Source organism: Dipodomys merriami, unplaced genomic scaffold (assembly GCF_024711535.1).
Source record: "Dipodomys merriami isolate MVZ:Mamm:240054 unplaced genomic scaffold, mDipMer1.0.p SCAF_6, whole genome shotgun sequence".
Taxonomy (NCBI): Eukaryota; Metazoa; Chordata; class Mammalia; order Rodentia; family Heteromyidae; genus Dipodomys; species Dipodomys merriami.
Window position 1 is genome coordinate 59,367,607 of NW_027206179.1, and position 13,097 is coordinate 59,380,703.

At 31.4% G+C, this 13,097-nt stretch overlaps 1 protein-coding gene across 3 annotated transcripts in view; it reads right to left on the reverse strand.

The window, feature by feature from the left end:
- The window catches only part of Nbea (neurobeachin), a 536,577-nt gene that overhangs the window by 436,306 nt on the left and 87,174 nt on the right, over positions 1 to 13,097 (reverse strand). The window contains exon 2 of one of the 3 annotated variants that reach the window (XM_070002977.1): positions 1,292 to 1,397. The exons of the other annotated variants lie outside the window; for them this stretch is intronic. Within the exon in view, the coding sequence (XP_069859078.1) occupies positions 1,292 to 1,397 (106 nt within the window). The remainder of the gene's footprint in view (positions 1 to 1,291; positions 1,398 to 13,097) is intronic. 3 annotated transcript variants of the gene reach the window in all.

The following is a 13,097-nucleotide window of genomic DNA, read 5'->3' on the forward strand; positions in this document are numbered from 1 at the left end:
TAAACATTTCATAAAGAATTAAAATATCTACCAAAATATTAGCTTAAGTTACCTATTTATATTTATAAGAAGTTTAAAGCCACAGATTTCTAATTATCTTTTAAAAACAATAGTATTTGTTCTTACAAAAACTAAGAAAATTTGGTAATGTGGAAGACTTGACAACTGTTATGGAATCTCAAGTTATTCTAGCCTCTGAATTATTCTAGCTCTCTGGTTTCAACAGAATTGACAAAGAACCCATTTCTATGATAATGTGGCTATTTTTGTTCAAATCAAAATTGTTATAACAAGAACCAATAGCAACATAATCACTATCATAAAATTAATGGTTTAATGAGCTACATGATCCCAGCTTTATAAAGTACACTACCAAGAAATAAAGCACTTCATATCAGTAAATTAAAATTCAATTATATTAATTTGCCCTAAAGCCTTAAACCACAAAAATAATTAAATATTACAAATCAATGGTATTCTTTTACTTTGTCCTTAGTCAAAAGAAACATATTTATAACACAACTACCAAAGGGATCCCTTAAGATTTTTAAATGTTTTTGTAAAGAAGTATAGCTATTAAACAATTTAGTCCATTTTAAATAAATTGAATCAATAGTCAAGGCCACTTCACAAATAATTGCATAAGTACTGTAATACATTTAAGAATTATGCTTATATATTTGAAAAGAATAAAGAAAACTACTATATAGAAGTTACACAATTTCCTGATCTGTTCATGAATTTTTATCTAAAATTACTTAGTGATTTAGGAGGAAACTGGTTTTCTAAATTTCAGCTCTGTCAAAAAGAAAAGACTAGAAATACCTAACTATGGTCACTATTGTCCATGAGAACAGGCAGAAAAGGTAAAATCACCTCCTAAGTAGAACCATATGAAATTATAAAGATGGCATGGATTTTAAAATTATTTTATGTCAGAAGAACTAATCATTCTCCAACATCTAATATGTTAACGAGGACCTATAAATATGGTTGAATTCCATTGCAAAAACAGAATATCATTTATTGTAATCCCCAAATCTTAATACAACTATACTATCCATAAAATATTAATTTCACTTTGATAATAGCCATACAATAATGGAAAAGTCAAATACATTCACTAACCAAACTATTTTTAATTTGTACCTAAAACCCAAGGCAATAACAATACCAAATCTTTTTTTAAAAAAATCTTAAAAATACGGTATATTTGACATGATGGACGTATTAGTAAATAGATGGCCATCTTCGAAGAGGTACATTTTCAAACATAATTTAACAAACTTACCAGTAACTAAAATGCATCGGATTGCTGCAGGGCTCACAATAAACTTGCAAAATTCTGTGTACTGCCATACAAAATTTCTCTCCATTCTTGCCTATTTCCAACTCCCCTAGATACAAAGGCAAATATAAAGGATACTTCAGCCCATTCCTATATCTCCTACATACCACCTCCTGTCTAGAACACATCAGTTCATCTGCAGAGGATCTACATATACAAGATAAGCCAAAAAGCAAGTAGCCATGTCAGCCCAAACTAGTGTACACAACATAGAAAATTCTCTTGAAAAGTATAGCAATACCAATGGAAAGAGTGTTGTCAGAGCATTCTATTGATAAACAAAAATTGTATTATGCTATGAAGTTAAATTGCTAAACTTCTCAACAGACAGTACTGTAACATTTACTCTAAGAAGCATTACTACTTCAGATATGATTAAGGGTTTTTAATCCTGTCTCTTTTTAAGGAATATACCACTAATGTTTTATTGAGTTGAATTTTTTCTTAAAAATAATTGTAATCTTCTAATTCTTAATAAATTTAATTAAGTAAAGAAATTGTATTAATTTTTAATATAAAAATACGAGAGCTAGACCCTGGCAAAATAAAAGAAACAGTATAATGCTGCCTGTAGTAACTCAATGTATCTATTTCTCTCCAGATCTTTCTATCCATACTGTTAAAACAATAGCACAATAGTCTTGGCCTACCTATGTCTGAGAATGGTATAAATAGAATTAACTTTTAATAAAAGATAAACTCTTACTTAGATTCCATTAATTTTATAGAAATTCAGATTCTGATAACCACCTTAATTTTTCCACTTAAAATTTCAAAATAACTAAGAGATATAATTAATAATATAACCCAAGAGGTTATATTAAATTCGTGGTACTTCTAATATTTAAAGACTTGGTACATCATTTTTAAGAATTCATAGATATCCTGAATTCACTTCAAAGTTAGCTCAGAGAAGATACAAAGTATTCAATGTGCTTTGTATCAAACAAGTAATCACAGCTAAATTTACTTTTATATTAAGAAGAAATTAACTAACAAAAAAAGAAAGATTCCCCTAAGATTCAACAACCCTACTCATTTGAAAATATGTGTTTAAACTCTGGAGAAGTCTACAGAAAAAAGGATAGAATAAATTCTGAATTAGATTAAGTTTCCATCAAGATTTCAGGTACCAGTAAAGGTGAGATACCTTTTGACATTTCAGAAAGTTTCATCTCTTAAGAAGACTAATTCAGTACTGAAATTAACTGAAAGCTTTCAAAAGATGATGAAATTATAGAAAGCATCGAACACTACAGATGTTATGGATTTCTTTCACCACAAAACTTTGCTAAGTAAGAGTGATCATATCAGAAATGAAACTGTAAAAGTCCACACACAAAATAACTTCACACCCAAGACAAATAATAATAACTTCTTAGTGAGTATTTAGTAGTCAGTTTTAGGCAAGGCGCTCCTAAAGATTCTAACTCAAAGACAACTGCCTAAGTGTTCAACAAAATCCTGGTACAAACAAACACTGTCACATTCTTCGTTGCAGACATCAAGCCAAAGTATTAAAGAATACGGTGAAATGCAATGCAGATGGAATGTCCCTACTATCACATGAAATGACTAAGCCTGACTTTGGTGATGAAATCTTTTCAAGTAATTTCTACCTTTCCCTTCAGCCTGATAAAGAAACAGGTTGTCTTATTAACTGAATTGATACTTCTTAAAGAGCCTCCTTCAGAAGATCTATTCAAAATTAGGCTGTTACATATTTAGGTCTTCCTTTGTTTTTTAACAGATTTTGATTTTATGATTCATTGGCCTATTTCTGACAAAGGTAGAAAGAAAAAGAAAGAAAATAAAAGAAAGTTTCAAAGTCTAAAAGTTTGTAATTTAAATGCATCAATTTCTGCTATAAAAGGAACAAAATTTTCAGTTGGAAAGGAGTTAATTCTAATCCACTCTCTTATTATAAACTGATGTATACTGTCATTAGTTACCTAACAAAATTCATGCAGTTTGAAGACAAGTCTTTTTATGTTTGTTCATATATTTACTGAAGATATTTAATGTTTACCAAAAACATACAAATAGGAACAAAAATCTCACAAAATTGAATAGTTCTTCAGTTTAATTGACCCTACCTAAAAGATCTCATAACAAACTAAATAGCCTCTTCATGAAAACTTTTCTGGACATGTTAGAAATAGCAGACACCATTCATTAGTATGGATACCTATTAGAAAATTTAACTGTGCTATATCTTAATACTTAAGCAGAAACTAATCAGTTAAACATTAGAAAGAAAAAAATAGAGGCAGTTATGGTCATACATAGGTGATCTTAAATACCTGTGCATATTATAAATGCTCTTGAAGACCAAAATGTGGCAACAGTAAGACCAAATGCCGAGTAATAGAAGTGTTGACATTTTCAAATTCAAGAAAGCAAACAAAAGCATCTAACTACACAGAACTGTTTCAGCTATGAAACATTTGATACATAAATATTACATATGCCCAGGCATTTTCCATTCTTTGTAGAATTCATTTTACTTTCCAGTGATCATACAGTTAAGACTAATTTTTATTTAACTTTTGAGGGATACAACTCTTCAGAATCAATGTGTAGAGATACATAGATTTAACCACTATCACAGTCAATACCCAAACCAGTTCTATCACATCAAAACTTACATTATCTGTTCCTCAACAGCTGTATTAACACACAGAACCTCTCATTCATATATATATATATACATATATATATATATATATATATATACACACACACACATACATACATATATATCACTACAGTTTTGAATTTTAAGAATGTAAACCTGTGTCCAAAGACTGAATTCTTAACTTCAGCATAATGCCATTGATATTCATACAAGTAGATGCATAAAACCAGAGTTCTTTCTTTAATAAATAGTGTTAATTGAATAAATGTACTGTTCAGGGCATTAATTTGTAACAAACATTAATTTGTAACAAACATTTGGGTTATGGGATGGCATCTGTGGATAGGGATATTATGAAAGTTCACATAAACTGTGTGTGAACACAGTTTTCATTTTTTCACAAATATATACAGAAAGTTGGAAGCTGAAGTACATACATGTATATGTATGTTTAACTTTATTATGAAATAAAAATTGTATTCCAGAATGTCAGTAACATTTGGTTCACTGAAAATCTTTGCCAACATTTAGCACTCTAAGTATTCTTATTAGTATATATTAATTGTAGAAAATAATTGTTTTAATTATGACATTTCAATGTCCTATGAAATGTAGTTTGATCCTATTTCCACCCATCATCCCCTAAAGCCCAGTTCACCCATAAATTTTCTTCCAAATTTGTATTTTTTTAACTAAATCTACATTCCACATGAGAGAAAACATGCTAAGACTTTTTCATAGCATGATCATATCCAGTACCATCCATTTTCATGGGAATGACAATTATTTGATTTTTATGCACACTCTTATGCATATATGCAACATTTTCTTTATTCATTCATGTATTCATGAACACCTAGACTGACTTCTTAATGTATATATTATAGTTTCATAATTAACATGTGCAAATATTTCTATTATACAATGATGATGATTCTTTCAGATGTATATCCATCAGTGATAAAGCAGGATCATATAATAGTTGTATTATTTGTACTAGCTTCCATAGTGGCTGAGTTAATTTACATTCTCACCAACAATATATAAAACCCGTTGTTATTTTCTAAATAACTATTACAAAAGGGGTAAGAAGACATCTCATTGTAGTATTAATTTGTATTCCCATGATGGCTATGATTGTTGAGCATTTTTTTTTCATGTATTTGTTGGGAATTTGAACTTCTTTTGAGGACTATGTTCAATTCATTTGCTCATTTATTGATGAGATTGCTTGTTCTTCTGGTGTCAATTTTTATGAATCGGTATTAATCCTCTCACACTCTATAGGCTGTTTCTTCGATCTGGAAATTGCCCACTTTGCTATGCATTAACTTTTTAACTACATGCAATCCTATTGTTATAACTTGCTATTATTTTCTGAACCATTAGAGTCCTATTCAGAAAATAATTGCCCATGTCCATATCTGCAAGTGCAGTCCCAATGTTTTCCTCTGGTAGTTTCAATGCTCCAGGCCTTACATTAAATCTTTGGTATATTTTGAATTGATTTTCTTTTAAGAGTGAGAGGTAGGAATCTAGTTTACATCTCCATGTGAATATCTAATTTTTCCAGACTGATTCTTCTTGGAGACTCTTCTTCAGTATAGGGTTTTGGGCACCATGAGAATGAGAGGGGGACGGTGTGGGTATGGGTGTGGTGTGTTTTGTCACATGGGTTGGTAGTATAATTTGTAATAATGTGACATCAGCTATTTCTATACCTATAGCATTGCTTTCAAATCAGGACTGTCTTTGCTTATCAAGTATTGTTTTCCTTCCATACAGATTTTAGGATTACTTTCTCCATTTCTGTGAACAATGGCATGCAATTTTGCGTTTCTGTTTGTGTGTGTGTAAAACATGAATCTATCATTTTCAATAATACAGCAATTTTCCAGCCCATGAACATGTGTAATCTGCCCATTTTACAGTGTCTTCTTCAAAATTATTTTTCAGTATTTTATCATTTTTTGTACAGGCATTTATCACACACTTGGTTATTTTTTTAAACTATTTCGAATGGAACTGTTTTTTCTGATTCCTTTCTCAGCACGCTATTGTTATTTAGGTTTTTAAATTTTTGCATGGTCATTTTGTATCTTGATATTCTGATAAAATGATGATTATACCTAAGTTGTCTCACAGAATTAAAGTCCTTTAAATTATAGGATCTTGTCATATACAAGTAGGTATAAATTCATCCTTATTTTTCTCATTTTTCTTTCTTTCCTTTTTTATTGTAAAAACACAGCGGGGTTACAGTTACATGAGTAAGGTAATGAGTACATTTCCTATGGAGTATTATTGCCTCTTCTTTTGTTTTTCCCCTACCATCCCTTCACTCCCACCTCCACAACTACCCCCCTCCCCACAAAGTTGTAAAGTTTATTTTCAACATAGTGTCGTATACATCTCATTGTTACAATGGGTCAACCTATATCCCTGTTTAAGCATTTTGTTTTTTCCCTTCCCTTCTCCAAATTAAAGAAGTGTATATACAAGATGCAGGGCACTGGAATCAGTGAAAACAGGGGTTGTATTGTGGGGGAGGAACATACAAAGAAACAAAAAAGTCACATAGTACATTATTAATATGCTAGAAACAATAGCAAGAAAAAAAATATTTCTGTCCCTATCCTGGGGTTCATTTTGCTTAACATCATCTTATCTGATCATATGTACATAGCTTTTGACCTTTTCTGCTTGTCCTAGACATGTACTAATTATTGCAAATAAGGGAAACCTTGGGACCTATGTTTCTTTGGGCCTGGCCAATAGACACATGAAGAAATGCTCAACTTCTCTAGCCATAAAGAAATGCAAATCAAAACAACATTGAGATTCCACGTCACCCCAGTTCGAATGGCAAGACTCAAGAAATCTAGTAACAACAAATGCTGGAGGGTTGTGGCCAGAAGGGAACCCTACTGCATTGTTGGTGGAAGTGTAAACTTGTCCAATCACTGTTCTTTCTTATACACTATTCTTTTGTCTAAGATTTAAAATACTGTATTAGACAAATGAAGAGAATAGACACTCATTCCATTTTTTTTTATTTTGGAGATATTGTGTTTTATTATATCTGATGTAATGTTGATAACAGTTTAGCTGTATATAGTCTTGATTGTATTCTAATTATTTCTATTACTTCTATTTCTGTTTTTTTCTTGTTATGTGGATCCTGGAACATGAACTCAGGGAATGGGTTCTGAGTTTTTTGCTCAAGGCTAGTACTCTGTCACTTGAGCCACTCCTCCACTTCACTTCCAGCCTTCTGATGGTTAACTGGAGATAAGAATGCCACAGACTTTCCTGCTTATACTGACATCAAATTGTGATCTTTTGATCTTAGACTCCTGAGTAGCAATGTTTACAGACATGAGCTCCTGGCTCTATTCCTAATTTCTTTAGGTATTGTATTTTGAAGAAATGTTGAATTTTGTCAATGATCCTCAGATCTCTGATTCCTAAGTAGCTAGGTTTATAGGTGTGAGTCACTGGCACCTGGCTCTATTCCTAATTTCTCTAGGGATTTTTATTATGAAATAATGTTGCATTTTTGAATTATTTTCTGTATTTATTGAGAAAATCATGGGATTCTTCTTTATCTATTTGTCTTGTGTCTATCTGTATGTCCTAGCATGTTTGCTGATTTGCAGACAGTGAACCATAACTGCATCTCTAGAGTAAGACCAACTTAATCATAGTGTTATCAATTCAGTTTGCAAGGGACTTCTTGAGGATTTCTACATTCCTGTTTACAATGGTAATTGTTTAAGTAATATTTTTTGTTGCACCCTCATCTGGTTTTTATATCAAGGTAATACTGGCTTCACAGAATGTATTTCCAAGTGTTTCTTACCTTCTTGTTATATGAGCTTGTTTAAGGAGTATTGGTGTTAGCTCTTCTTTAAAGATCAGAGCCAATTGTGATATAAACCAATACAAAGAAAAAAGTCAAGTGCTAATGGCTCATCTTGTCATGCCATCTTTTCCGGAGGTTGACTTTGGGACTCTCATATTTCCTGCTAGACTGAGCAAAAATGTTGAATGCCTCTCACAACAGAAAATAAAAGCTAGGATAAGACTTGAATCTATCCTGTGCAGAGCAGCAGGAAGCAAACCATAGGAGAATCACAATCCAGGCCAGAATTGGAAAAATCTGAGACACTATCTCAAAAATTACTATAACAAAAAAAAAAAGGTTGATAGTATGTCTCAAATGATAGAACACCTTTCTAGCAAAGGAAAAGCCTTGAATTCAAATTACAGTATCACAAAAAAAATCTGACAGAAATCACATTTGAATCCATCTATTTACCAGCTTTTCCTTTTTTAAGAAAACTATTACTGATTTGATTATATTGTAAGTTAATATTTATATTCTCTTATTTCAGTCCTATGTTTTGTGTGTCTAAAAACTTACCTACTCAAAGTTTTCAATTTATTAGGATATAAATTTTCAAGATGTTCTCTAATGATACTCACAATTCAGTAGTACCTTTCATAATACTGCCTTTTCATCTGTAATTTTATTAAGTTTTATCTTCTTTTTCTTTTGGTTAGTCTGGGTAATGGTTCAGCTCTATATTCTGCTGAAACTTCTCATTCTCTGAGTTTCAATTTCATTAACTTCGAAGAGCCATGATCTTTTGTTATTTCTTCTATATACTAACTATAGGTTTCATTTGTTTTTCTAAAAACTTAAACTACATAATTAGATTATTTAATAAAGAACACTTTGATTTTTGCAACTAAGGCACTGACAGTAGAGCCTTTCCTCTTAGAACTACCTATACTATACCCCAAAGAATCTGTTAAGTTTTATTTCCACTTTCACTTGATTCAAGGATTTTAAAACTTCTTGATTTGATCAATGACACACTTATATTTCAAAATATATTGGTCAATTTCTATTATGTTATTAATTTCTGTGGATTCTCTCTTTTTGGTTTTGGAATGACTTGCTTACTGGTCTAAATTGTTAGCAACTTGGGATAAAATTCTGTAAGACATTGAAAACAATATACAGTTGTTAGATGGAGTATTTTGTACTATTCATTAAGTATTTGATCCATAGTTCAATGTAACTCTGAAACTTCTTTGCTAATTTTCTTTGCTAATTTGATAATTATTGCACAATCATTATTGATGAGAATGGGGTATTGAAATAACAAACTAATATTGTATTATCTTTCACAAACTATCCCTTTATGACCAATAGTGTTTGTTTTATGAAATTCTATGAACCAACATTGAGTGCACATAAATTTATAACTGATCTATTTCATGGATTATTCCCTTCATTAATATGGAGTCTGCTTATTTCTTCTAACTGATTTGAATTTTGCTTTGTTAGATATGAGCACAAGCTAAATTTGCTTGCTTCTGGATTCTATTTGCTTGGTGGGTGCAATTTCTGAAATTTTCCATTTCAATCTGAATGTCTCTTTGCTAGTGAGTTGTACATCTTGAGACCAAAATACAATTGCTTTTTGTGCACAAAGCAAATCACCCAGTCTGCATCTTTTCAGAGTTATAACCAAATATATACAACAGGATTGTGAATCCTGTTACTGTAGGGATTCCAATGAATTGTTTTATTCGTCACCCCAGTTGATTCAAATACTATTTCTTTCTCTTTATTCATCTTTGAAGTTTTGTGTTTTACTGTTTGACATGTTTATTTCCTAATTTTCATTTGTTCATATATTCCTCTCATAAAAATCTACTCTTTTCTGAGTTCTTATATTTGTGATGCCTTCTTTTTCACTTGTATATAAGATTCCATAAGTATTTTCTGTTAATACTGACTTACTGTCATTAATTCCTTTTGTGTGAGCTTCTCTTAGATCTATTTTTCTCCAATGTCTTTGATTGGCAATTATTTGCCAATCACCATTCCATACTTTCTTGGCTTTTATTGCTTCTTCTCAGAGGACTGTTGTAAATCTGAGAAGTTTGCCTTAATAAGTAATGACACTTATCCCTTGTAGCATTTGATATTTTTTCTTTATTCTACAATTTTGCAATTTTAACTATTACTTGACGTTGACAAGCTGTTTTCTGGTTTAGTCTATTTGACATTCCAAATGTCTTCTGTACTTGGATATCCATACCTTTCCCTAGATTTGGGGAATTTTCTGCTAGAATGTCATTCAAATAGGTTTCTATGTCTTTAGTTTCTCAGCAATTTCTTCTACCCCGTGAATTCTTAGATTGGTCTCTTGAACATGCCCCAGAACTCATAAAGTTGTAGTCATACTTTGTAGCAGTTCCTCAATCTTGTCTTCAATTACTTTATTTTGTTTCTTCTTCATCTACTTTATTGATGGCAATTCTAGCATATTTTTTAATTTACTGAATTTTCAATTTCTGCTATTTCCATTTCTTACCCCTTACATTTCAATTTCTTTGCTTAATTTCACATCCATGTTGTTGACTTTCTCATCCAGGTTTTGAACTTATTTCTTATTTGTCTGGACTTCTGAATTATTTGTGCAGTATCTCAACAATTTCATTAAGTTTGGATCTGGTTTTTGAAGAGCTATGAGCTTTGAGAGATAATACTGACTTTTCATGTTTCTTGTGCTTCTACATTGTGAATGTGTATCTATTGGGATGGAGATCTCTTTCAGCTGTTTTTTGGTATGCTTTCTTTGTGGGTAGCCTTCTTTTTATATTATGATCCACACTACCTCAGAAGACAGAAAGCAGAGAGCAATAACAAACATATAATTCAAAAATACATTTTAATATAGTTTAAATATTATAAACTTCAGGTCAGTAATTCAATAATTTCCCAAGGATAGAAAAGAACAGACCTAAAATACTTATATGATGACCTAGGAATTTAAATTTTGTTAAAGGTAATAGTATGCAATAAAACCAAGATCAGGGAAGGAAAAAAATTAAAGTAGTACGATATGAGAAGGAAATTATATGAGATGAAGGAATAAAAAGCAAACATGAATGACACAATGAAGTAAATACATAGGCAAAACAAAGCATCACCAACAAAAACACCAGTCCATATCTTCCTTAATCAAGAAAATTGATGTCTCCCCACCCTATTCCTGTCCTCCCACTTCACTCAATCACAGACTTGTCTCTTCTAATTTACTTTGTGAAGGGCGAAGCCATTATTATCTATGAAATCCAGACAAGTTATGCCAGAATGATGCTGTCTTCAGGATGGGCCTAGTCAGTGGTGGATTGACAGTATATTTCCATATGCAGGCCTATTAATACAGTTATTGTAGTAGCTGCCCTTAAACGTAAGCTTCCCTTAAAAACAGTTGGGTTGTTTACTTACTGCTAAAGGTTGAGAGCTCTTTATGTATTCTTTATGTAAAACCTTTGTCAAAGAAGACATTTGCCATTATGTTTTTTAATCTATATTGTGTCTATACATTACAACATTTGTAGAACAGAAGTATTAACTTTGATAAAGTATGATCATTTATATCATTTTCTTCTTTCATAATATTATAATTTTGGTGTCCTATCAAAGAACATTTGACCTAACCAATGTTAAAAAGTTTTCCTCCTTTGTCTCTTCTAAAATTTATACTTTCATTTTTTTTACTTTAGGCTTAATTTTCAAGTTCATTTTTGTATAAGGTTTGTGGTTTAGGATGAGCCTCACTTTTTGACATATGAATATTCTTTTTTTATCAGTCATGGGGCTTGAACTCTGGGCCTGAACACTCCCTCAGCTCAAGGCTCAAGGCTAGTGCTCTACCACCTGAGCCACTGTGCCACTTCTGGTTTTCTGAGTGGTTTTATTGGAGATAAGAGTCTCACAGACTTTCCTGGCTGGGCTGGCTTTGATCCACGATCCTCAGACCTCGGCTTACTGAGTAGCTAGGAAAACAGGTGTAAGCCACTGGCGCCTGGCGACATATGAAAATTCTTAGCCCATTAAAAATTACTTTGTACTTGTACCAAAAATCAATTGTCCATGAATGTCTGTGCTCATATCTTAACTTTATTTTTTTAATTAACATATGTGCCCAGCATTCTGTTAGTACCACAGTGTTCATTATTATGGCTTTACAGTAAGCCTTAAAACTAGATAAACATAATTCCCCCAAATTCTTTCTCAATATATTTTAGCTATCTTAGTTACATTTGTCAAACCACATAAACTTTAGAATCAACTTTATAAAAAAAAAATCAAAGTATTATCTTCCAAGAATTTTATCTGACTTTTTTAGATTTATTCATGTTTTCTTATCCAAGAGTTAGATTTATTTAGGTTTCAGATTTTTTCATTAAAAATTTATAGTTACACAGATATCATTAATATTTTGTGAAATTTATACCTAAATACTTAAAAACTCTAAAACTATTTTAATAGTGTTTTAAAGTTTGGTACTCTTTAAGAAATACAATTATTGACTCACACAGTTAATTCTAGCTTCTCAGGAGTCTGACATATGGATCATTGTAATTCTAGGCCAGCTCATGAAAAAAAAAGCCCACAAGACTCCATCATCAAAATAAACAGTAGGCTAGAGGCATGGATAAAACGAGCAAGAAGTTGAGTTGAAGTGTATAGCCTTGAGTTCAAGTCTTAGTACTGCAAAAAAACCTACAAAGTAATATATAACTTAATGTATTTGAGCCGTTTGTCTTATAACCTTAATAAACATATTAACACTAGAATTTTATGCGACAATTCCTTGAGAATTAGTATGTAGAAAATCATGTCATTTGTAAAAACTGATAGTTATATTCTTCTCTTTCCAATCTTTTTCATTTGCATTGCTTTCTTACCTTATTGCATAGACTAGAACCCTTGATATGCATATCACAGAGCACAAAAATTATTACAGATTTACTTTCCCACATTCTTCTCTTTGCATGAATTCGATATTTCTTAGTTCTGGGGTTCTTTTTTTCCCACTAATTTTGTCAAAAAAAACCCATAACTTTTGTTTTCCCATTCTGTTGTATAATTCTGTAATTCTACCTTCATTCAGAGCCACCAGAAGGTCAAAGAAGTAAATAAACTTACACATTTTTGTTTTACTCTCTTGGGGACCTAGCTTTACTGATCAAAGAGATTTCTGGCTCTTAAAAGTTTGTGCTCCATTTGTGCCTCTG